General features: G+C 35.1%; 1 protein-coding gene across 1 annotated transcript; it reads left to right on the forward strand.

Annotated features, from left to right (window-relative positions):
- Positions 1 to 1,390: 1,390 nt before the first annotated feature.
- Positions 1,391 to 21,795, forward strand: LOC145675730 (uncharacterized). The gene is made up of 3 exons (XM_081746359.1): positions 1,391 to 2,526; positions 13,250 to 13,453; positions 21,442 to 21,795. Exon 1 carries the CDS (start codon positions 1,484 to 1,486, stop codon positions 2,468 to 2,470), a length of 987 nt encoding a protein of 328 aa, XP_081602485.1. The 5' UTR covers positions 1,391 to 1,483; the 3' UTR covers positions 2,471 to 2,526; positions 13,250 to 13,453; positions 21,442 to 21,795.
- The last annotated feature ends 2,092 nt before the right edge of the window (positions 21,796 to 23,887 follow it).

A 23,887-nucleotide genomic window follows, 5' to 3' on the forward strand; every position in this document is an offset into this window, starting at 1 on the left:
ACTTGATTATGGCCAGTCCACTCCTGAATGAAACAATGGTACCAAGGAAGTTAAAAAATATTTTTCATACTAAGCATTCCAATCTAAAAGATAAACCGTTGGAGTATTTTAAAATAATCTTGTCTCAAGAAGCCCACTTTTCACAAAACATGTTAGTAAATCAGATAAAACACAAGAAGCAAGCTATGCTGTGGGTGAAATGCTAAAAAAAAATAAAAAATGAAACCCCATACAACAACTGTGTTTGTAATTTTACCGGCAGGTTCCGAAATTGTAAATGCACGCATTCAAGACATGTCTAAAAATATTAAATCTGAAATTATAGAATTACACCATCAGGTTGAGTATTTTTCAATGCAGTTGGACGAGTCAAATGATGTCACAAGTCAAGCAAAGTTAGTTGCGTTTGTCATATTCATTCATGATGAAAGCATTTTTGAACGGGTTTTATTTTGTAAAGGGCTCTCCCAAACAACTAAGGGAAAAGATATATTTGATTCAGTAAGTGATTATTTAGATGCAGCAGGTTTGTCATGGAAATCTTGTTTGAGAATTTGCACAGATTGCACTCCCTGTATGACAGATTGTGTAAAGTGGATAGCAATTCAATTTTCTTAGCTTCGGGGAAAACGCTATCCAACTTTGGGAAAACAAAAATCCCCCAATATTATGCCTGTAAGAAACTACTACCGCCAGACACGAATTTGTTCTTTGCGAGTGTATGTTTTGTGAATAACTTCTTCCTTCCCATCTTCTGTGTCTCTTACCCAATCAATTGAGTCAAGTGCTTCCAAGCGGAGGAATTTGTAGCTGATTACATACCCGTTGCTGTTCAACGTGCAACTGGAAGGGTACAATACGGGAAGATAGCGGCGATGCAAGAATAAAACCACTTCCTCGTATTAAGAGATAGGAACTCGCTGCCATATGCTTCCAGTGGGAACGCTCGCTTGCTGCGTGAAGTGTAAATCTCTCTCTCTTTCAGTTTTTTAATTGATTTTCTAAGAGATGCACCAATACTGTCTTGCGCTCAAGAGTAAAGATTTATGTTTTACTAATACACTACTTTAATGCTTAAAAATATCTTTAGTATTAAAAAATATCCGGTTGCACAACCATGAAACATATAGTACAAGCCGCCGATGGTAAATAGTAAGATAACCTTCGCAAACATTACGGAGCGTAACACAACGCAAAAATGAAAACAAAAAGGCAGTTAGGCATAAAATTGCTATTTCTATCAAATTAAAACAAGGATTTGGGTTACGATGACGCAAACCGTGTCGGAATGTGTCCCATGGATTTATATCAGCAATAAACATTTATACATACGTTTATAAGTATAAAGAAAACTATTTTCACATGTTGAACTGCTCAAAGTTATCATAATTGCTTAGAGCAAACAAGGGAGGAACGACTACCTTGCACTTAATCTGTGTTTTTGTCTGTGCACTTAACCTGTCATTAGTGGTAGTGTTGAAATATGGAAGAGTTATCACCTGTAGTATGTAAATACCAACGCATTCTCCAACGAGAACTGAATCTGCCGAGTATTGTGAAAGAAAAATGTATGGGTCAGGAAGGAGTACCAAGCTTGTCTTTCGTATTATACTTAAGTTTAAATAACAAGAACGTGATAGATTTTTGCATGGAGAGTGGCCTATTGAAGAAAGAGGTTAAGTGCGATAAATGTGGCGAAGATATGAAATTAGTGAGATGCAGTCAGTGTATCGACGGATTACAATGGTATTGTGGCAAGCAGAAAAGGGAAATTAAACGTGGAAAAACAGTGATAAAAAGATGTCAGAAACAGTGTACTATAAGGACAAAGTCTTGGTTTGCGAGAAGTAAGTTAAAAATTTCAGAGATACTAGTTCTCACGTATGAAATACTAATAGGCACAGGTGCTCGGAGGATACACGACGAATACAGTATCGATGGAGTGACAGTGTTTGTCTGGAAGGAATTTGTGCAGCAAACTATAGTGAATTACGTGACTGACAATAAAAGAAAAATTGGTGGAAGAGGGAAGATTGTAGAGATAGATGTGAATAAGTTGTGGAGGGGAGAATGGGTGTTCGGAGGTGTGGAAAGAACGTCTGGAAAATTGTTTTTGATCCCTGTTCCGGACAAGGAAGAGGAAAGATTGATATCTTTAATAGAAGAGTGGATTCAACCTGAAACGACAGTTGTAAGCGACTGCTGGACAGGTTATAAATGCATCTCTCGTAGAGGATATAAACATATAAAAGTAAAGAACAGTGTAAATTTCGTTGATAGCGAAAACGGAGCTCACCTGAATACCATTGAGCAAACGTGGATGGACGTAAAGGAATCACTACCAAAATACAACAGACAAAAGGAACTAATTAAACATTTGGCCGAGTATGTGTTCAAAAGAGAAGCGCTTAGTCAGGGAGAAGATGTGGTACTAAAATTCCTCGATATTGTTAGAAGGAAAGAATGGTAGTCTGTGAAGGACATTAAAGCACCCAGTTTCGGAAAGAAATCACGTGAAGCTAGAAGGTAAGTCGTTACCGGAAAGGGATAAGTATGCCTCGCCGACTTAAGCTGTACTGCCGAAGAAATTTGTTTTGCTTACAACAAACCTGCTTCTGTAGTGGGCATGGTTTGGTGTAACGTTGTGAAGGTAATAGTTTCCTGACTAAGATGTGTGAAGTGCCCAACTTCAGATAGTTAAACCGAGTTAAATAAGTCAAAGCAGAAATTTCACATACGCATCGATAAGTAGGACTACTTTCATGACTAAGATAGAGAGGGCAGGGAAAAGTAGAGTAGGTCGGGTTAACTTCGGGTTAGAGAAATTTGAACCTGGTTTATTAATAATACGAATGTAACTTCTTGTGTCTGCGTAAGTATACTAGCTGGAACGAGCATTGTAAGGTTTACCCAAGTAGAATACTGTAGTTTGACCTTACTAATTCTTTAGCGTATATTCTTGCACTATGTACGTGCAGGTTAAGTTTAAGTATACCACTCGTAAGGGCATTTATTCCGAAGTTGGGCGTCCGCTCTCGCCACTTTTTTTCGCTGTCATCTGATTTGAACATTTTCTGTAATTTGTTATTAGGTTCATTAATCCGTGCTCTTCACAAACTTTTGAAAGATTTTGCTCGTTATTAACACATTGCTTCACAAATGTTAAAACTGTTAGTTCACTGCCCTTGTACATTCGCCATGTTGATAACATAAAATGCTCGTTACTTTCCCACAATGCAACTGTTAGGTTATCTTGCGCCAAGTAGTTCCCTCCGCTCGCCGAATAGTCCCATGTTTGTAACCGTTTATATATAACAAATAAACCGATTTTTCGAAACTCTTATATATTATCAAGCACGAACGATCAAATTATCCATATCTTCCCTGTAAATTTTAAAAATTTTGCTGGAAACGGACGCCCAACTTTGGAACTTAATCCCTCGTAAGAATTGTCGAAAATTTATTCTTTCACAAATTCTTCCTATTGTCCTTGAAAATATTTGCGCAAAGCGACATGACTATACCCTACTTAGCATAGATAAGGTTCAAGGGGGTCGTTGGAAATAATTGTTGAAAACTTGGATTTATAAATACAGAGTTCAGAGATATCTGATAAAAATTGGACAAAAAGCACAAATCAATATTGCTAAGTGGCCATTGAAAAGAACGACTGCTATCTAACCGAGCCATGACAAGGGAAGCTGGTAGGTTTGTGCGAGGGTGCGATCACAGAGAGCAGGAGCGCCAGCAACAGTGGATATGCGGAGAATTGAGATAGTGAAAACACAGTTAGGCCAATGTTCCGTTAAGGGAGTCCAGTAATTTCTTCCACACGAAATTTGCAATTTCTCCACTTCTTTCTATTAATTTTCGTTTGATTACATAATATAAATTTATATTAGGTTGGTTTTGGACCCCCTTAACGGAACATGGACCGATTAGGCTAGTGCTTATATGTTACAAATACCTTAACGTGGGTTTTTGTAGATTTCCTCTAGCACTTGTGATGGTTTCAGACAAGTAACAAAACACTTGTAAATATAAAATACAACTGTTTCAATCAATATTTAAATCAGTTGCCTGCAGAAGTTTGTTCCTCTTCGATGTGTCTCTATGCAGGGTGTTTGTTTAATTTCATCCGTAAAATTTACGACATGAGGTATACTTGAACTTAACAGACAGCTCGTATATGCTAGTAGAAGTATTACATAGTACTTATAATGTTTTCCTCGTGTTATAACTTATAACAACACGGTTCCTTCGTTTATTTCACGGTTCTTTATGGACCATAATTGTCCAATTATTCACATGTTCCTCTATAATTCGTTAACGAGTTTATATATATATATACAGGGTTATTATAAATGATGGACCCATTTTTAAAAATTCGTAGTAATTAAAGTACAAATCCAAAATGAACACTTTATACCAATGGAAAGAGGAAGGTTGAAAGTTTCGGTGGGCAACGATGGTTCCCGAAGCGGCCGGTAGAGTTCGCGCATCAATGGGCCCCCATTCGTTTCCCTCTCAGTTGTGAGTGAGATGGCTACCGTGGAGGACAAGGTTTTTTTCTGCGTTCTTGAGTTCGCAAGAAGTGAGTCACAAATTGTAGTGCAGCGGGCATTTCGTACAAATTTCGGTATTGAACCACATCTACCAATAACTCTGCACTCAGTATTGTACTTGCTCATGTGTGAGACGAGTTCAGCTACCGCATAGATGTTTGCCGTGCAGCAGACGGTTGGACACGTTGAACATTTATAATGTATGTATTGCAAAAAAAAAATAAATAAATAAATAAATAAAACTTCCACTTTCGATTGGTATAAGGATTGTTCATTTTGGATTTGTACTTTATTAAATACACATCTTTAAAAATGAATCCATCACTTATAACAACCCTATATATATAATATCTAATTCTGATACTTTCTCTAATGTGATGGATCCGTGTTCCTATCCTGGTTAAAGAGGAGTTACCTTGGCCTCAATTTGATTTCTTTCTGGAGAAAAGGCGGTACAGTTCAATATGACTCCACTGTAACTAACTATTAGTTAAATAAGGAGCTCCTTCATGGTTGAGCGGTCAGCATAAGCGCCTTTGGAGTGGGAGATCATTGTTCGATTCCCGGCGGGAGCTTATGTGGTTCGAAACCCATGTTAAACTGTAGATCTCATATAGCCTCGCTGCTAAAAGGGACGCCAAACTAAAAATCATATTCCGAAAAGTTGGATATAAAATAAAGAAAAGAAAATACAAGGCTGATTTCGAAAATAAAATTGTGTGTGTAAAATAAACAAAATAAAAGAAACTTCTATCAACTTACTAAGAAATTTTTGAGGTTCACTTTCCATTAGATGGTGAATTGCTCAAATGTACTACTGATAGGTTTCTACACAGCCTACTGGGCTAGGACAGACGTGAATTTAGCAATCAGTCATACGTTTGTGCACCTATATGTCCCCGAAAAACAGAACTGAAATTTTAGCCCAAGGAAGTGTCCAGGACATCTTCAATAACAACTCAGACTTCAACATTAAGGCCTGCTGCAGTCTGTGGAGAAGGTTGCAAACACCCGACTCCCAGCACAAGATACTGGTCTCTCATTTGAAACGGAACTGATGAACACTGAAAACTAAAAGGTATAAAATAGCACTATTAAAAAATAAATAAAATCTAAGGCGAAAACTCGACAAGGAAATTCTGATAAAGATTGCGCAACGAAAAATAAATAAACAAAAACACGAAAGCATCTACATCTGAAGTTTTGAATTAAATCAGTTGTATCTATCCACGATCTCATTAAAATAAATAAATAAATTGAAGCACTCAATAAAATTTCACTGCACTTATTATATGTAAAAAGTGGAATCATGTTACTACTCTTTTATACTTTACACATATTACAGAAAGACATCTTAAACCTAATAAATAAGATCAAAATCCAAAGGTAAAAGTTAAGTTTAATTATTTTAAAAGAAAAAAAATGGTTAAACATCTACAGATTTACTCGTATATATTAAGATGTCTGTTACACGAACTTGACAATTCTGAGGGGAAGGATACAAATCTGAAGGTTTTATAAAATCATCGTTGGTAAAAGTTCAAGATAATTTGAATCCTAGTTACTGTCCGACAAACATATGATACTTTCAGTCACAAATCTCATTTTATCTATGATAATACATACGAAATAACTAGTTTGAAATATATATATATAATATGACAGCCTTGCACCGTTCTGTTTGTCTTTGCAAATTGCCATATGGTCTTATTTTGGTACTGTTAATGTGGTGAGCTATCCATTCAAAACACGCACATAATTAGCGTTACTTGAGCATTGTGCTATTTGAGACTCCTGGTTGTTAGGCTGCAGGATTTACAACACTTCGGCGAACTCCTTCAGTAGCCTAGACCAACACTTAAACAACAATACAATTATACATAGAAATACTGGCATATACAATAAAAATAAACGCAAATAATAATCCTAATTTCCTTATCTAAAACTAAGTAAGACATTACAAATATAACACTTACACAAATAAATTAACCTACTTACACATTGAGACCATCATTTTATGGTAAAGGCATGTAAAGGCGTGGAAAGCACTCTAAACACAAGGACACGTCACGCTTGTAAAACTTTTAGTATAAACAAAAAATAAATAAATAAATAATGAATTGAAATGTGTATATATGAGGAGCAAGTGAAAAACTTGTATCGCTCTGATTATACATTTAATGAAAAATATTTGAACGATATCTTTTATGTCTAGCGGTACATAACAACATGCTAAATTTTAAGAAATGTCTGATTTTAGGTTTGGGCCTAAATAGCGGGAAAATGTTTCATATCCGTCCAGAAACCACTTAAGTCGCATGTTTTTCTCCAGAAAAAGTCAGCTACTGATCAATGATTACACTCTATTATCATTATATCTTGTAAAACAAAATAATAATAATAAGAAGAATTTATATTTGATTATACTATATGCTTATTTACACTAACATTTAAGATTAACTTGATTTGTATGTTTTAATGAACTTTTATTTATTTTAGTTCTAAGATTTATATTTTAAACTTTCATTTTTATAAGTGTACTTTTATATTGATTATATTTTATTATTTCTTTACCCAGTTTCCGGAATATCTTGATCGCTTCCTTCCCTTCTCTTCCTTCACAGGCTCTAGTAATCCAATTTCCATTTTGCAGTGCAGGTGTATTGTTTTCAGCCAGTCCTAATAACAACGTAGTAGTCTCTTGTCTATATGGTATATATTTTTCTTTAAATACCTTCTTACTGGTTGTGAACTCTTACAATAAATAACTAACTGTTTTTAAGCAAGTTCTAAACAATAGATTAATTTTCGCTTCAAAACTAAAAATAAACACCAATCAGAGAAATGGTAACAATGAATATCAAACTTTCAAAGCAGATAAATAATACCGACGTGACTTCAGAGGAGTTTGGAATTAGTATTTTTAATGACTTAGGCGTATGTTGGAAAAAATGTGATTTTTACATTTAATTTCAAGACGACTTATGTTAATTTTGAGAGGTTATATAGTCAGGCATGTGTATCTACTCCTAATACACAAATAAAGCGCAAAAATCGAAAATTGAAAAAAAGTGACTTAGGTAGTTGGAAACAAGCTTCTCATATAAATCCCTTTCGCGACGTACCCGCAAGATTGTGCGAGTTGTGCGGATATCACCTACAATCACTAATAATTATATATTTTTGTGTTGCATTTTATTTCTTCGGCCGGGGATGGCTCGCTACAATTTTGCGGGTTACATGAGTCCTACAGATGAGTCAGTCCCATACGAGAGTGTGTATTTCTTTTGTTTGCGGTTGAAGTTTAGTGGGGATTTATAAAGATGTTAAAAAGTTCCCGTACGAAAAGGGAACCATTCGTAATCTATTTTCAAGGGCAGAGTGACTTTTAGATTAGATGCTGGAAAGCACTTTAATTGTTAGTAACAGTTTTAACAGAATCATATCCTACATATTATGGTAAAATGACAAACTTATTGTCATGCATAGAACATGTTATTTACGTGGGCAGTCGAAATAGTTGAATTTTCATCAGGTTAAAATGCTTCCAAAATAAAATTTTGATCAAAACACAAGGAAATAGCGGTACACAAGTGCTTTATCAAGGCCAAAGCCACTTACCGAACGAGTATTTAAGTGCTTCACTTCATCTTAGAAAACACCCAACGATTTTGTGACTTCCGTACACTAGGTACGTAAGCGAAACAGCACTGTGACAATTTGTATACCCCTTTAAAGAATATCTCTAAGATCACATGGTGGTGGAATGGAATTCCTGGGAGAACGACCTAATTACCGCTGCATGTTGTTAACTACAACAAAAGATCAGTAACAATTCCCACGAAACAAAATGAGCAGAAAGAGGATAAACATTTTGTTGTTAAAAGAGTTTCACTAAGCTTGAGATTCGAAATATTCTACAGCAAAACACCTTAGCTCAGTCCATTAGGCACTTATCAAATAAATCACTTACTTAACCACTTTCAGTTTCGACCGAAGTGAGGAGCGAGCATTTATGTTACCTACATGTGGGCGTCTAGCTGTTCGTATCGGAGAAACCTTACAAAATCTCTTCATTAAATCAGATTTTTCTGGAAATTAGTTATTAGACCTCATCCTTGATTAGATGATTGAGTCAAAAAAAAACTAAGGGCCATAGTCAACCTTTACAGACTACGCCAATATGGAGGACCTCCACGGAGTACTATAGTTTCGGCAGTATAAACTTCTGATTTTGCCAAACGCAGATAAACGGCACACAGTACATACTTGTTGCTCCACATTTTTACGTTCTGTTTTGAATGATCGTTTAGATTTTTTCGCGAAGTAAACTTACTTTTATTAATTTCTAGGTATCACAAAAAGGGATGTTTTCTCCTTCACTTCCACAAGAACAAGATAATGAAATTCAGAGAGATAGACTCTAATTGGATAAAGGGTGACGCAATAATAATAAGAGTATCATAATCTCGAAAGATGGAAGGAATGCAACTCTATCCATCACGACTCTGGAACTCACTAAAGGATCAATTAACACTTCTGACAAGAGTATATACACTTATTACACGTATTAAAACTAAAATACAGTGTAACGGTTTCGACAACATTAACGTTATCTTCATCAGACACTAACTCAGATAATGTGTCTGATGAAGATCAAGTTAAGTTGTCGAAACCGTTATACTGTATTTTAGTTTTAATAAATAAGTGTATATAAGAAGTGTTAACTATTCCATGAAAGGAATGCCGACCAATCTTAAATCATTTACAGGGTATTTAAAAATTCGTGAATCATGCTACATTAGTCATATAATATATCACGACGTGTGCCCTCTAGAACCGGCCGCTTTAGTATTAAATTAGAGGACAACAATGGAAAGTCCTCGCTCTGTGTTGAGTTCAGAGTCGTAGACCAGGACTCAAACATGTAAAAAGACACAGAATGTCAGTCCGCATGACTTTATAAATTCAAAGTGACGAAGGAAAGGAAAGAATAAAATATAAACTGAAACGTAATTTTTAAACGTTTTATTTTGAAGAAAATTAACGAGTGAATAATTAAAATCTTCTAAGTCTAAATATCAAAACTATGTTAAAAGTTAAAACTTGGCAGTCTCCTTGAAATAAAATTAAATTAAGTTTCCAGTTCAACCTCCCATGATTGTGCACCGAGACTAAGGGCGACTGATGATGAGAATGAAGAAAGTGAGAGGAAACTGGAGAACTCCGAGAAAACCCAAGCACAGACCGCACTTTCTTCTTCTGAAGGCATAGGGCGAAGAAGTTCCTAAAAACGATAATAATTAAAATTATTACGGTGAAGAAGCAAAGCGACAGGTCTTTCAGTAACTTGGAGAAATCAAAGCATCATCATCTTTACCAGGGGACAAAAGATTAAATGTCCTTGCTACTAAAACAACTCCAACATATTCGCTAATTTCCAATAACTGATTTAATTGTTGAACTTAGCTGTTAATGTTCCCGGTAATTAGTTTTTTATATACATATTTTTGGACATCAATCTCATCTAAGGCCGCCACGAATTAGGAATAACGTCCTTCGGCAAGCATATTATCTGGAGACATCTGGTGTGGGGGGTCCTTGGTTAGATCCCCGGCTAAGTAAGTTTGTGGTGGACAGCACCGTTTCTTCTCTCCCATTCTCATTTCACCAATTGTTCCACCATCATTCATTTGCCTTAATCATCCACGTGACTGACATAATCGTGAGACGTTGAAACATTTCATTTTACACTCTTCGAGAAAGGGGGAGGGAAGGAAGGAAGCGACTTGAGACTTGTATGTTAGGTACCATCCTGGTATTTATCCTGTGTGAATGAGGAAAACCTGACAAGACGGTTGACCTGAAAAGTTTTCACAGTCTATCGACTAGGTGTGCCCACCGGAAATCGAACCCGGGACTACTTACGCCAAAGGTGAGAGCGTTAGCGACTAATTGTTGACAGAGAATCCTTACCTGCTACACAAGAATCAAGTTTAGTCAGTGTTGGTAGGTGCTACATTTACATGAATGACACCTTTTTCATTTTTGACTTTAGCTTGGCGTTGAAGTGGTCGGTTTCAGAAATGAAAAGCTGTGTCGTAAGAAAGAGCTCATCGAGCTGTTTTCCCCAAAAAAATTTTCAAAATTCTGGGGACCTAAACAACTCCGCGTTAACCTACCAGATGGTACTAATTCGCTGAATCAGTTTTTCTTCCTGCATATGGCAGCTTCAGGTTTTATTTTTTATTACATGTGAAGAACATGAATGTTCTCCAAGATGAAGGATTAACTACATAGGTCGAAAATGATACAAATAAATCAACATACAATGAAATCTGTTCTTATTGTTAAGTTTCATATGGAGAATTCGTTTTATGAAAACATTGACTTCATGTTTCATTTAACGATTGTACTTCTATTTCAGTGTTTCTTTGTTTACTTATGTTCCAAAGTGTAATTCACTGTTTGAAAACGTGTGGACTTTATGGTGGACAAACACCGTGCTCGTGGATTTTCTCGGAGTTCTCCTGTTTCCTCCCACTTTCTTCATTCCACCATTTCACTCATCCTCGCCGTCTCCTTTAGCCTAACCGGCATAACCGTGGGACGTAAAACTTAAAGATTTCATTTTTTCACTGTTTGAAAACGATATATTGATGGAAAATTACGGATGATGGATTTTAAGAGATTTTCTTAGTGGCATGGATTTATAAGAATTTGAAATGAATATCAATGTCTTACGAAAGGTTAGTTTTGGTTGCCTTGTAGATGTATTCTAATCAGTTTACAAAGAAAGTGTTTCTGATTACATACATAGAGGGTAAATCAATACAAATAAAATAGTATTAGTATTCTAAAGTTTTTCATACCGCTACAACTAAAAGTGTTGAATAGGTAACTTTTAACGTGCATTTAAGCAAATGGGTTATGTCGACAATGATATTTCTTTCTTTTGAATTTTGTTTTATTTATTTAAACAGTAGAATTGAGGCATTTTCACTTTTAAAAAAGTTGCATAAATTTTAAGAACTTAATTGCATCACAAAAAGTTATTCGTGGATTGTTTCGATTGTTCTTGTTATTGTCTTTATCAAGAATTGAGTCACTCATGAACTTATTAATTCACCTTTCACTAAACTATTGGGGCCGCGGTGACTCAGTGGTAGAGCGTTCACCTCTGGTGCATGGGGTTCTTGGTTCGATTCTTGCTCGCGTTAGGTGAGCTTTGTGGTGGACAAACACCGTGTGCGTGGGTTTTCTCTGGGTTCACTTCTTCATTCCACAGTTTCATTCATTTCTCGTAATCACCGTCGCCTTTAACCTAGCGGGCATAACCGTGGAACATAAAACTTAAAGATTTCATTTTATTTCATTCCACTAAAATATTGTGCACTTTTGTGAGTGCAAAGTTAGTTAAAAGTTGGATTTGTTCATTTGGCAATCTTTTCTCTTTTTTTTTTTTTTTCTTCTTTCCTTTTTATTTCTGGGTGTTTCCTACAGTGATAGTTTCTTTAAACGTAAAACTACAAACAACAAATTTCTCGTATTGGAGAAATACTTTTTTCGCACGAGATTTGAGATATACGTGCGTCAATGTTCTGGAATTAATTTCACACTCACTGTTACCCTCACCATACATTTTTCACACCCAGCTCCATGTTTCCTGAAGACAGATATTGTTTTTAAACACCAGCAGTACTTTAAAGAAAGAAAAAACTACTTGATATCTTTTTCTTCTGATAGTAAAAAATGCAACTTTTCCAGATGTTCCTACATAGATCAGTTACGCTCAATTATCTGTCGTTACACACTTGATAAAAGATGCACGCATCCAGGAAATCTCAATAAGTAAATATGTAAGAAATAGAAGCATGTGAAAAAATCGCAACCAGCTAGTTTCTGCAGATGTTTAAGCACTATATCTGCAGGAAACATGGAGGTGAGTGTGAAAAAGTCACACTTGCTGTTCAATGTGCATGAAAAAATTAATGGAAGTAGATGTTAATTATATTTACAACTAAATATTTACAATTTTTACAACTAAACGATAAATGTGTTCTTACTATCTATTAATAAATTAAAAGAATGGCTACTTGATCTGAACGTATGAAAATCCATTGTGATTTGTGTTTTTAATTTTATTACCACCTGCAATTGGAGAGAGAGAGAGATGATTATTGGATGATCGCCAAATCTTGACAAAAAAGAAAAAAGTTTCAGAATCTCTTCGTTTGTGTTTGAAGCATTTACAGAACTCCTTACTTTGTATCTAGTTTTTCGTTAAAAAAAAAAAAAAAAACTCACTTTAGGAAACATCTGGAGTAATAATAATAAAATAAGAATTTGACAAGATTGTCAAATTCAGTTTCATGTAGCCTTGCACCAGAAAAGTGCAAAGTATTTTCATAAGAAGTAAATTACCAAATTCATGAGTAACTCATTCTGTTGACAAAGACAGTAGTAAGCACTGCGAAAACAATCAAAAAATAACATTTTGTTACGCAATTAAGGTAGGTTCTTAACACGTATCATTTCTTTTAACTTTTAGGTTTATTATTATTATATATTGTCGTGTTACAACTTTGTGCATTGGTTATATACTCCGCCACTTGAAATAAGTCCCTTGTCTAACTATTTTTTGTTACCTTTTCTGGTTTTTATTTTTGGTTATTTTCTTTCAGAAATATAATCAACTCATCACTGAGTCGTCATTCTCGTACCCAAGTTGAAGTTCAGATTGATTTAGGGTCAATCATTGCCAGCAAAGAAAGTGTACCGTATCTTTTGACCATAAAGGCAGCTGTCCATTCATTCCATTACTGTATGATGTTTGTAAGTGGCCAGAACACTTTATTGACAGAATGTCAATGCCAAAGAATTTTCTGGTAAGTTCCGTTGTATAATCAAGAAATCATAATATCCATATCAAGATCATATAAATTAGCGTAAACTACTAAAAAGTAACATGAAAATAAAGGGAAAATACAATTTTTGAATAAAAGTGTAGTATAAGAGTAACCTACGTAATGTAAATCGATCCAATCTTATTTCACCGTAAGCTAGCAAAATATAATGCAAAATATAATTCACTTTTTTAAAGGAAAGGACATTTGCTAAACATTTAATACGGAAAAGTCGCAGTACAGAAACACAAGTGTGAATTATAATTATAATTACATGGGCGCATGGGGGAATATTCAAAATCAACAAAAAATTAGCTACTTAAAATTGAATCCTCCCTTGAAAAATTTAAAGATTTTGATGTTTCGGAACTCTTAGCTGGTTCCTTCTTCAGTGGCAAGGTAAAAAGTATTAAAACGGAAAGGAGATAAAAAGGAGTAAAACCTGGAATACATACTGCTATATAAAAGTAACGTACAAGAAAGATCCTGAGATGAACAGAGCAGAGTGAAAAAAGAATGAACTGAATAAAAAGAACGCGGTGTCTATGTTAGGCCACTATTGCCAGATCTAAAGTATGCATCAAAGGTAGGTACCCAAGTTCGATCAATGTTGCCAGTATCAAGGTTCAATGCAGGTTTGTATTTATGAATAAAGAACGATTCTTTAATTTCCCGTTGTTTTTTAGATTTTGCTGAACCTATTACCCTAACCTGTTGTTTTAGATGAAGCGCTAAACCCGATATGCCTTCTTCTTGTGACGTTTTTGATTGTCTAACATGTTCCTTAACACGCGTGTTAATATTACGTTTAGTTTGGCCAATGTATGAGGAATCACATTCGCAATGGACGCGGTAAATACCTCCCTTATTTAATGGATCAACAAAATAGCTTTTAAATCCAGTGAGGTGTTTTTGTAAACTTTTGGGGGGAATACTTGAAGCAGATATGCAGATACGAACAAGTAGTAAAATATCATCAGCATAACGGTAATATCTAACGTATTTAAATGTCACTACTTGTTCGTGACGAAAATACACTTACACAAATATTTGAACAATTCAACAATCAGCATCCTAGGCTTAAGTTCACCCTTGAACGTGAATCTGATAATGGCCTTCCATTTCTAGACCTATTGATTACCCAACCACATAATAAATTTATTACAAATGTATACCGAAAACCCAATGCAGGCACTACTTACATACATCAACAGTCAGCTCATTCGCCAATGTACAAGGCCAATATTCGGAAGAACTTCTTTCGGAGAATATTATTAATTTGTGACCGTCAAAAAGATCTCAGTCAAAAAATAGTTTTTATGTAAAATAGGACAAGAAAACGGTTATAAGCTGTGTATTTTATAAAATTGGTTTAATCAAACACGTAGATCGCTGCAAGTTCCCAAAACGGTAACTTCCAAAGAAGCAAAAACTTTGATTGGAATTCCTTATTTTCCACAACTTTCAACAAAAATTCAACGTATTCTTGCAAAGCATAACATATCTGCTTCAAGTATTCCCCCCAAAAGTTAAAAAAAAAAAAAAAAAAATCTCTGGATTTAAAAGCTATTTTGTCGATCCATTAAATAAGGCAGGTATTTGCCGCGTCCATTGCGAATGTGATTCCTCATACATTGGCCAAACTAAACGTAATATTAACACGCATGTGAAGGAACATGTTAGACAATCAAAAAAGTCACAAGAAGGCATGTCGGGTTTAGCGCTTCATCTAAGACAACATTCACATAATATAAAACAGGTTGAGGTAATAGGTTCAGCAAAATAAAAAAGTAAAAAAAAAAAAACGGGAAAAAAAAGAATCGTTCTTTATTCATAAATACAAACCTGCATTGAACCTTGATACTGGCAAAATTGATCGAACTTGAGTATCTATTCATTCTTTTTTCACTCTGCTCTGTTCATCTCAGGATCTTTTTTGTACGTTACTTTTATATAGTGGTATGTATTCCATGTTTTACTCCTTTTATCTCCATTCCGTTTTAATCCTTTTTACCTTGCCACTGAGGAAGGAACCAGCTGAGAGTTCCGAAACGTCAAAATCTTTAAATTTTACAAGTGTGAATTGTTTAAACATTAGGTGTAGACTTTACGAAGGAAGAGTATTATTATATTAACCTATCTATGTATCTATAAAATATATATGTAGGGTGTATAAAAATCCAAGGCTTATAGACGAACTTCGTCCTTTGTAAAGATACGATTTTTTTTTTTAATGAAATGAAATCTTTAAGTTTAACGTCCCACGCTTATGCCGGTTAGGCTAAAGGAGGCGGTGATAATGAGAAATGAGTGAAATGGTGGAATGAAGAAAGTGGGAGGAAACGGGAGAATCCCGAGAAAACCCACGAGCACGGTGTTTGTCCACCACAAAGTCCACACGGCGCGAGCTGGGATCGAACCAGGGACCCCAAGCACCGGAGGTGAACGCTCTACCACTGAGGTTTTTTTTTTTTTTTTTTTTTTTTTTTTTTTTTTTTTTTTTTTTTAAAGAAAAAGGAAATCGTTGAAAATATGTGATTTTCAACTTAAATTAGAGTTTTTTTTTTTTTAATCGCACCAGCCGTTCGGACTCCAAACTGATAGATTTCTGTATGTATAAACGAAAAAGCAACATTGCCAGTTCGGCAGGCAGTTCCGTTGGGTCCTCACCATACCAACAATACAGCATTGTAGGGGAACAGATTCGAGATGTTCTAGTTCTTTCACATAAGAATATGCACGTTCCCCGTGTCATTGTTGCATGCTCTTAACGTTCCATTCAGCACACTGTATTACTAAAAATCAGTTTATACGTGTGGCAGCTGTTTCTAAAAGGGGAAGGAACAGTTTGTATACTTTTTGATTTCCCAATGTGGATTCATAAAATGGCGAAAGTGAGGAAAAAGGGTTCAACCGTTTAAAACATATATTATATATAAACACAGCACTTGGGGCGATCACTTTTATCATTCGATTTCAATTTAAATACATTCTAAAAGAAATGAGGCGTAAATATAACTTCTAAATATTCCCAATAAACCTATTTTTCCCCGCGAAGAAAGAGCATTTTAGCTAGTCGAATATAAATAAAATTAGTGCTAAGACTTTTTTTATTCCTAAACGAATAATAATAATTCGGAAGCTCTATCGGATATCCGTTTTTAAGGACCGTTAATTCTTTGGATATTATTTCCTAATTTTATTTGTAATGTATATTCCGTTCCGTTATTAGTCATTATAGTAGAATATATAATAACTTGTTAAGCCATTATGATTCAGGACTAAATACGTTTGAAAAGTATCCTATAATTTATAGTACCAGCATATATATGTAGGTGGTAGTAATTAAACTTTGTTTAAATCAGAGGCTGTGTAGATTTCGCCGGTGATAAGTATGGTTGATAATGTGTAAATATTTCTCTTCATATAAGCCATTAAATCATAGCAACTGATAATATGTGTAGTATATACGAGTGTGCTGACGATGCTAGTGTAAAATGAAAACGTGATTTTTCATCACAGTTCGGAATACGATCGTTCAAGCGGTCGTTATATATCTTTCAAAAATTCTTTCGATAAATTTTTGTCAAGGTATTTACTCGTCTTAGAATACGAGCTCCCTCGTGCCTAAGCGGTTAGCGTACTCGCCTTTGGCGTGGTAGACCCGGGTTCGATTCCCGGCGAGAGTTCATGTGATTCGGATTCCACATTAAGCTGTAGTACCACATCTCATATAGCCTCGCTTCTGAAAGGAACGATAAACTAAAAATCAAATCATATCATTTTAGAATACCGTGAACACACAAATTAATAGTAATTAAAAAAGAAATCAGTCAATATCTTTCGGAAATGAAACGTTTCTTTTCTTTTGTGCATATCTTAAAGCCTGAGGAAAGAAAGCGTCCCGGAACATTCACGGTGCGTTCAATAAGTTCCGGGACTTCCTCGAAATGATAACGACGTCAGAAAAAATTATTACCAAGTTTCTACATACATTCCTTTCTGCGTCACACACTCGGAGGACTGACTGGTCGTAGAGGCTCTGGAACACCCGCGGAAAGTTGTTTACTGGAATGCCGTTCACCCCGCCATCATATTCGCTTGAAACAATGCAACATTCTCAAAACTCCTCATTTAAGGACCTATTTGAGTTTAGAGTGGGCCATGAAGTCCGCTAGGGCTAAATCAAGAAATATGGGTGTCTTCAAGGACTGCAGCCCTCCTCTTGGCCAAATACTTACTTACAAGAAAGCTGTGGCCGACTAGGAACAAATTTAAACTTTTGTGTTTTATGTCCAACCGAGGTTTTAAAGTACAGAACCTACTATTAGCATCCACTTCGAATCATGGCCGGGGAAAGAGTCTGATGCAGTTGACAAGTACACAAACTATCACACAAAACCAATCCTCATAGTCAGTGTTGGCTGATTTAACCAAAAAACAAAAAATGTTCGTAAAATCTTGATGAACACACATTTGTGAGTTATCACGTTTCACTCTCATATATTATAGTAGTATATTCAGACCGAAAGTCCCAATTCATTACTCAAAGATATTAAACTACAAAAGCAACTTTATATATATATATATATATATATATATATATATATATATATATATATATATAAGTTTATGAATCTTTTTTTGTGATTTTTTATAGTTTGTTATTATTGTTATGCAATTGCAATCGAAGAAAATTCTAAATATTATTTCGTTTTAATAATCTTTACATCGAAATGCCGTACTTTTTTTTGGGAGGGGGTCATACAAACCTCACGAGAGGCATTTATTGAATTCAGAAGTATCTTTGGTATCTATTTATGTATAAATGGGTCAGAGCCAAAGTGGACTCAAATAATTCGTATCTTTATTCACTTTTCTTACTGATATGCAAATTAAGCCGTTGTATTTCTTTAACTTGGACTAATAAAAGTTGTAATGAACTTGGAGTAAATTAGTTCTTCTGTTCTCTGTAGTATTTTGAAATTGTCCATGTGTAATTCTGTACAATGGTTTCACTTCTGCAACTGTTCATCTTTTTGTCCTTTTGAAATGACTCTTGATAATTATATTAACAAGTAGGTAAAGATCAGTACAACGTATTTTTTATCAGGAGTCCTTCGTGAGTGAGTCGGCAGACGTATCGCATTTATGTCCAATTAGTCCCGGTTTCGAGTTCAAGTTTCGAGATTCGAGTTCGGACAATTTCTCTCGGATGTAAGTCGAAAAGCCGTTTTCATTCCGCTTTAAGCTTATGTAACCCCTTTCATCATAAACTGGTTGTTGTATAATAACACCAAGACGAAATAAACTTATTTCTGTCCATATGTGATATAAATACATAGAACAAATTATCTAAACCAAAAAAACCTGGTTTAACCCCCCCCTTAAAAAAAACGGGTTTAAACCCTTTTTTTTTTAATAAAAACCCTGGTTTTTGCCAACCCTGTTCATAGTAGGCCGTTTCCTACACATTATTTCGCTTCCTCAGAGCTAGATTAGAGGACGACACCACGAATCTCGGTCGAGGTTGAGTAGTAATACCAGTTGTGTTCGAGCTGCCAAAGAATCTATGGTGCAAGATATACCAGAATGGGTGATTCAGGTTATTTCGTCACTTTCACTGTCAACCGAAGTGCAGGGATCCAAATCTCACATTTGCGGTTCCAAACATTAAAGAAAAAAAAAGAATCATAGGTCGGTATGTGCTTTACGATCCTTTACCTTTATTATCTTCGATCCATTTGCTCTTTAAAGTTCCTTGTTTCAGAAAATTAATCATCATTTATTGTAATATTTATAAGTCAATGTACAACGTAACCAATCGAAGTTGCACGTGTAACAGATATCGTTGGAATCCACTGGAAACAGAATATATCAAAATTATTGGTGAAAATATGTCATGCTTGACCCATCCATACTTAGGGAAAAAGAATTTTTTAGGGTCAATATAGCATTGAAATATGCATCAAGGTATGTGATACTTTTACCTGGCCGTGAAGTCAAATCTTGAACAATTGAAGCTGTTGTAGTTGCTAGATCACTACTCAAAGTGATTTATCGGAAAAGTTTAGTGTCAAATTGTGTTGGGACATTTTAGCAGCCAAGATTTAAGTGTTTATTATTATTATTATTATTATTATTATTATTATTATTATTATTATTATTATTATTATTATTATTATTATTATTATTGATATAATCCCATTGCTTATATGCTAATCCAGCTTGGCCTTGTCAAAGCTCAATTTTGATTTCTTTATCCTAATAAAATCGAATTTGTAGACTGCTCTATCTATTTATCTATTGTGCGCCCCTGTGCTCTAAATAATTTGCCGCCCCCTGAAAACAATGAATATTAGAATTGAATTCACAGCTTTTGAGGTCGCTAAGATGAATATCGACAGTTTTAATCCAATTCAACTTCAAGGTCATACTCTACTCCCCAGGGAGGGGGCGAGATTTTAAAAGTAGGGCTATTTGAAAGTGACATATATATTACGTGTTGAATTCATAGTTTTTGAGGTCGCTGAGTTTAACGGTATCAATTGATGTTCAAGTTCATCCTCACCCTTAGAGTGGGGATGGGAGAGGAGACTTTTTAAAAATAATCAGACAAACTGGCTAATTAGTAACTACTGTAGTTAGAGCGAATTAAAGACATGAACATATTTTCTCGCGCGTGCGCGGGACTGTGTGGGTTGCTAGTTTATTGTGAATCTTTTAAAAAAGAATCCAAAATTTTGCCGCCCTGTGCTCTAGCACAGAATAACACTTACCTAAATACGGGCCTGGCCCTATATAATAGTAAATAGTGCCTTTCAAATAGTTTCCCAACAGCTAATGACAGTAGACTGTTACATTTGAGAACGACCAGGTCCTAATTCCAAATCTGAAGTTCGATAGCACTTTTACGATTACTAAAAACGGCCCGGTAAAGAAAGCGGAAATGATCGTGTCGAGAGAGAGTGCTGATTTAAAATCTGAAATTCGATAGTATATTTACAATTGGAAACGATCGGCTAAAGAGAAAGTGCAGATTCCAAATCTCCAAGTTCGATACGGTTTTCTACGTTCTCGAGATACAATCAAAGCTCCCTAAAATAGATTCTTGGCGCCGTCCTTGAAAACAAGTAGCTTTGTAAACGGTGAAGTAAATCGAGCGTACACATTTGGAATCTGAAAATTATTTTTTAATAGATTAATTTTTGGTTCTCGAGATGCTGGGCGTATCCTTTCGTGGTCAGGTGACTTAAGCGCTTTCTCTGCAAGTGGTTACGAGTTCAATTCCAGCTGGGACACTGGACCTCTGATATAACTCCAAATAGTGGTTCGGATTCAACTTTTAAACAATAGACCTTGTTTCATGTAGCCTTTGACACTGCAAAAGGGCCATTAAACTATAAATCAATAAATCAAGATACAGTGCGTTAGAAATATCTTGAACACAAAACAAAAGTGAAATCTGCTTCTTCCGTACAAATGATTCAAAAATTTATGTATATAAAGTACAGTGACAGTTATACAGTTCGTGTTATATTAATATAAATGGTGCAAACCTAGAAAGAGAATAGAGACATGCAAATAAATACGCGGCAGCCATATGAAAATAGCATTTAAACTCTTTTGAAGTATGTAAACTGGCTTATGAATCACCCTGAAAAATCTACCGGCTAAATATGTGAAGTAGGTTTTGCTTTGTTCCAGATTAAGATAGAGATTCGTGATGTTAAATGTAGTAGAAAATATTGTAATAAAATCGACAAAATCAGAACATTAAAATTTCCTTAATTTCAGGAAGGAGGAGGGGGAAGAAAAGAAAATATGTTCTCGTATATATCAAATGAATGAAACCATCAGTATCATACAATTTTGAATTTAGAATTTTAGTACAATTTCATTGCTATATTTTAACCATATTCTTCATAATTATTGCAAGTACTGAAATGTGTCCACTATCTTTATTGCAGGATTGAGTACGAGCTCATTCACAATAGTATGGAGTTCTATCATATACGAATGTTGTTAAAGGACCAGTATGTGTGTATATAGAAGTAGAGGAGAATTGTAGCTTAGTGTTGTTACATGAAAGAGTGCATAAGTGAGTTCTCGGGACAGACTAAATGTTGTAAAAGACCATAGCAAAAATCTCATATTATTCTCAAGAACGTTGATTGCTCTTGGTGTTGTACTTACGAATTCTTTTTTAAAGGTGTTGTTCTTACAGAATGAAGTGTTGTCTGTTTTTTATATTTTTATGAATTTGTTTTTGAAAGGTGTTATATTAAGTCCTTACAGAATAAAGTATTATCTGTTTTTATGTCTTTTCACGTAGTTCATTTCTAAATTATCTTTCTTCTACTAAGTTATTTATAATTTTCCTTATCTCGACTTTTTATTTCCAGTGCAGCCCACTTATAACGAATTTCAAGGGACTAACACAATGAATTCTTTATACCCAAACTTCGTTATAAACAAACGAATTGTGGAAAACACAAAGGATTAGATACGTAACAAGAAGATACGTTTAAAAAGAATATACAACATTATATCTGAAGATAATTTTATTAAATGGGTTATTATCTAGAGTACCGTACATATTGCAGTTCTTCCTACCTGTTTAAGCACGCTTGAAAAAGCCTATAATTTTCTTCTGAATCGTGTCTGCTGCCGCAAGAGTGAGTCATACCTCGTTTGCACAGCGACAACAGCTATGAAAACCAGTTTTGCGGTACCTGAGTTATCCACGAGAAGAAGAAAAGAAACACCGTGCTCGTGGGTTTTCTCGGGGTTCTCCCGTTTCCTTCCACTTTCTTCATTCCACCATTTCATTCATTTCTCATAATCACCGTCTCCTTTAGCCTAACCGGCATAACCGTTGGACGTAAAACTTAAAGATTTCGTTTCATTTTCAGAAGAAGAGAAAACATGATCCCGTTCTGAAAACTTCACTATAAGCGGTCTTTACGGAAAATATTGTTTGTAATCTACAGTCATTTCTTCCATGTTTTAAATAGACGGTGTGACAGGGATTTCATTTATGTTCGTAATATCCAATAATTCGCTTTTTCCAAGTTCGTTATAAGTTGGCTGTGCTGTATTTATTTATTCGTTGATTACAATTTAGCATCGCTTTCAGCAATGTTGTGTATCTACAGCGTAACATGGGATCCGAACCACATGACTCCCACCAGGAATCGAATTCGGGTCTCCCGCGCTAAAGACATGCACACTAACCATATAGCAACAAGGGAGCGCTTTATTTTTTTCTTGTATCCAATTTACCAGTGAGCATTTCTTTGATGTGCTTGGTTCTGTTTTCTACTTGTTACATCATCGAGAGTCAATTGGAAAACTTATAGATAGCGTTACTGTTAGTAATGGAAGAGTTATGAGGGGGAAAGTACCTTTAGCTTGAGAAGTTTTGGTCCTCTTCTAAACATTTCAGCTTTAATAAAGAAATAACAGTACATTCCACTTCCCTTTTCCACTTTAACAAAAAAAAAAAAAAAAAAATCAAGAATCAATGGAAATGGGGCATTTTATAGCAAAGAACAAGAATTTTGGGTATGATTTTTGAAAAATGATCAAAAGATTGCGATCTTAGCCAATAATTAGTTTTTGAATCAGAAGCCACAAAATTTTTGAACGGCCTCTAAATCGAGTTTTCTTATTTTGTACGGAATAAGCACATCATACTGAGTGATACTAACTGATACTTTGGATTTCGCTACACTATATGTAGTTCTCCAGATATGAGACTTACAAGAAAATTTTTGATTGAAATATGTTGGATCTTTTGATCCAAAAAGAGTAAATGGGCGGACGAAGTGAGTATAGAAATGCCAACAGGAATGCAGGGTCCATTAAGGCTATAAGGCTAAGCCTATTCAAATATTTATACGTAAGAGTCAAAATAATATTCCCAATCATTAATATATTATATTTTATTAATATAGATTTATTTTAGAATGCGTCGTATAAACATGAGCCCAGCAATAGTAGCTTATCATATTTAGGCCCTCCAATAACACTGTTTAGGATAGCCCTTTAGCCTTTCCTTTAGTGCAGGAGGACGGGGGGAAACACGATCACTTCGTCATCGCTCTCAGCAGAAGAAACCATTAGAGCAACATACGAATTCAAAACAAAGCTACGAAAGCGACATTGAAGTATATCGTTTAGAAGAGGAACTGGTATTTTCCACTATTTCTGTAGTCGCCGGAGAGAAGTGCTAGTTCCATGGAATAAACTTTACACCAGGAATACAACAGTATTTTAATATAGCAGCTACTTGCCTAAGATCGAATGGTCTTGAACAGAGACAAACCAAATGGGTATATGAAAATTTACCATTCGCATTCAGTAATTTTTAAATGCTAACGGAAAAGAAACATTATATACACAAAATGAACT

The sequence above is a fragment of the Thermobia domestica genome, chromosome 18, assembly GCF_964235325.1.
Source record: "Thermobia domestica chromosome 18, izTheDome1.hap1.1, whole genome shotgun sequence".
NCBI classification, from domain to species: domain Eukaryota; kingdom Metazoa; phylum Arthropoda; class Insecta; order Zygentoma; family Lepismatidae; genus Thermobia; species Thermobia domestica.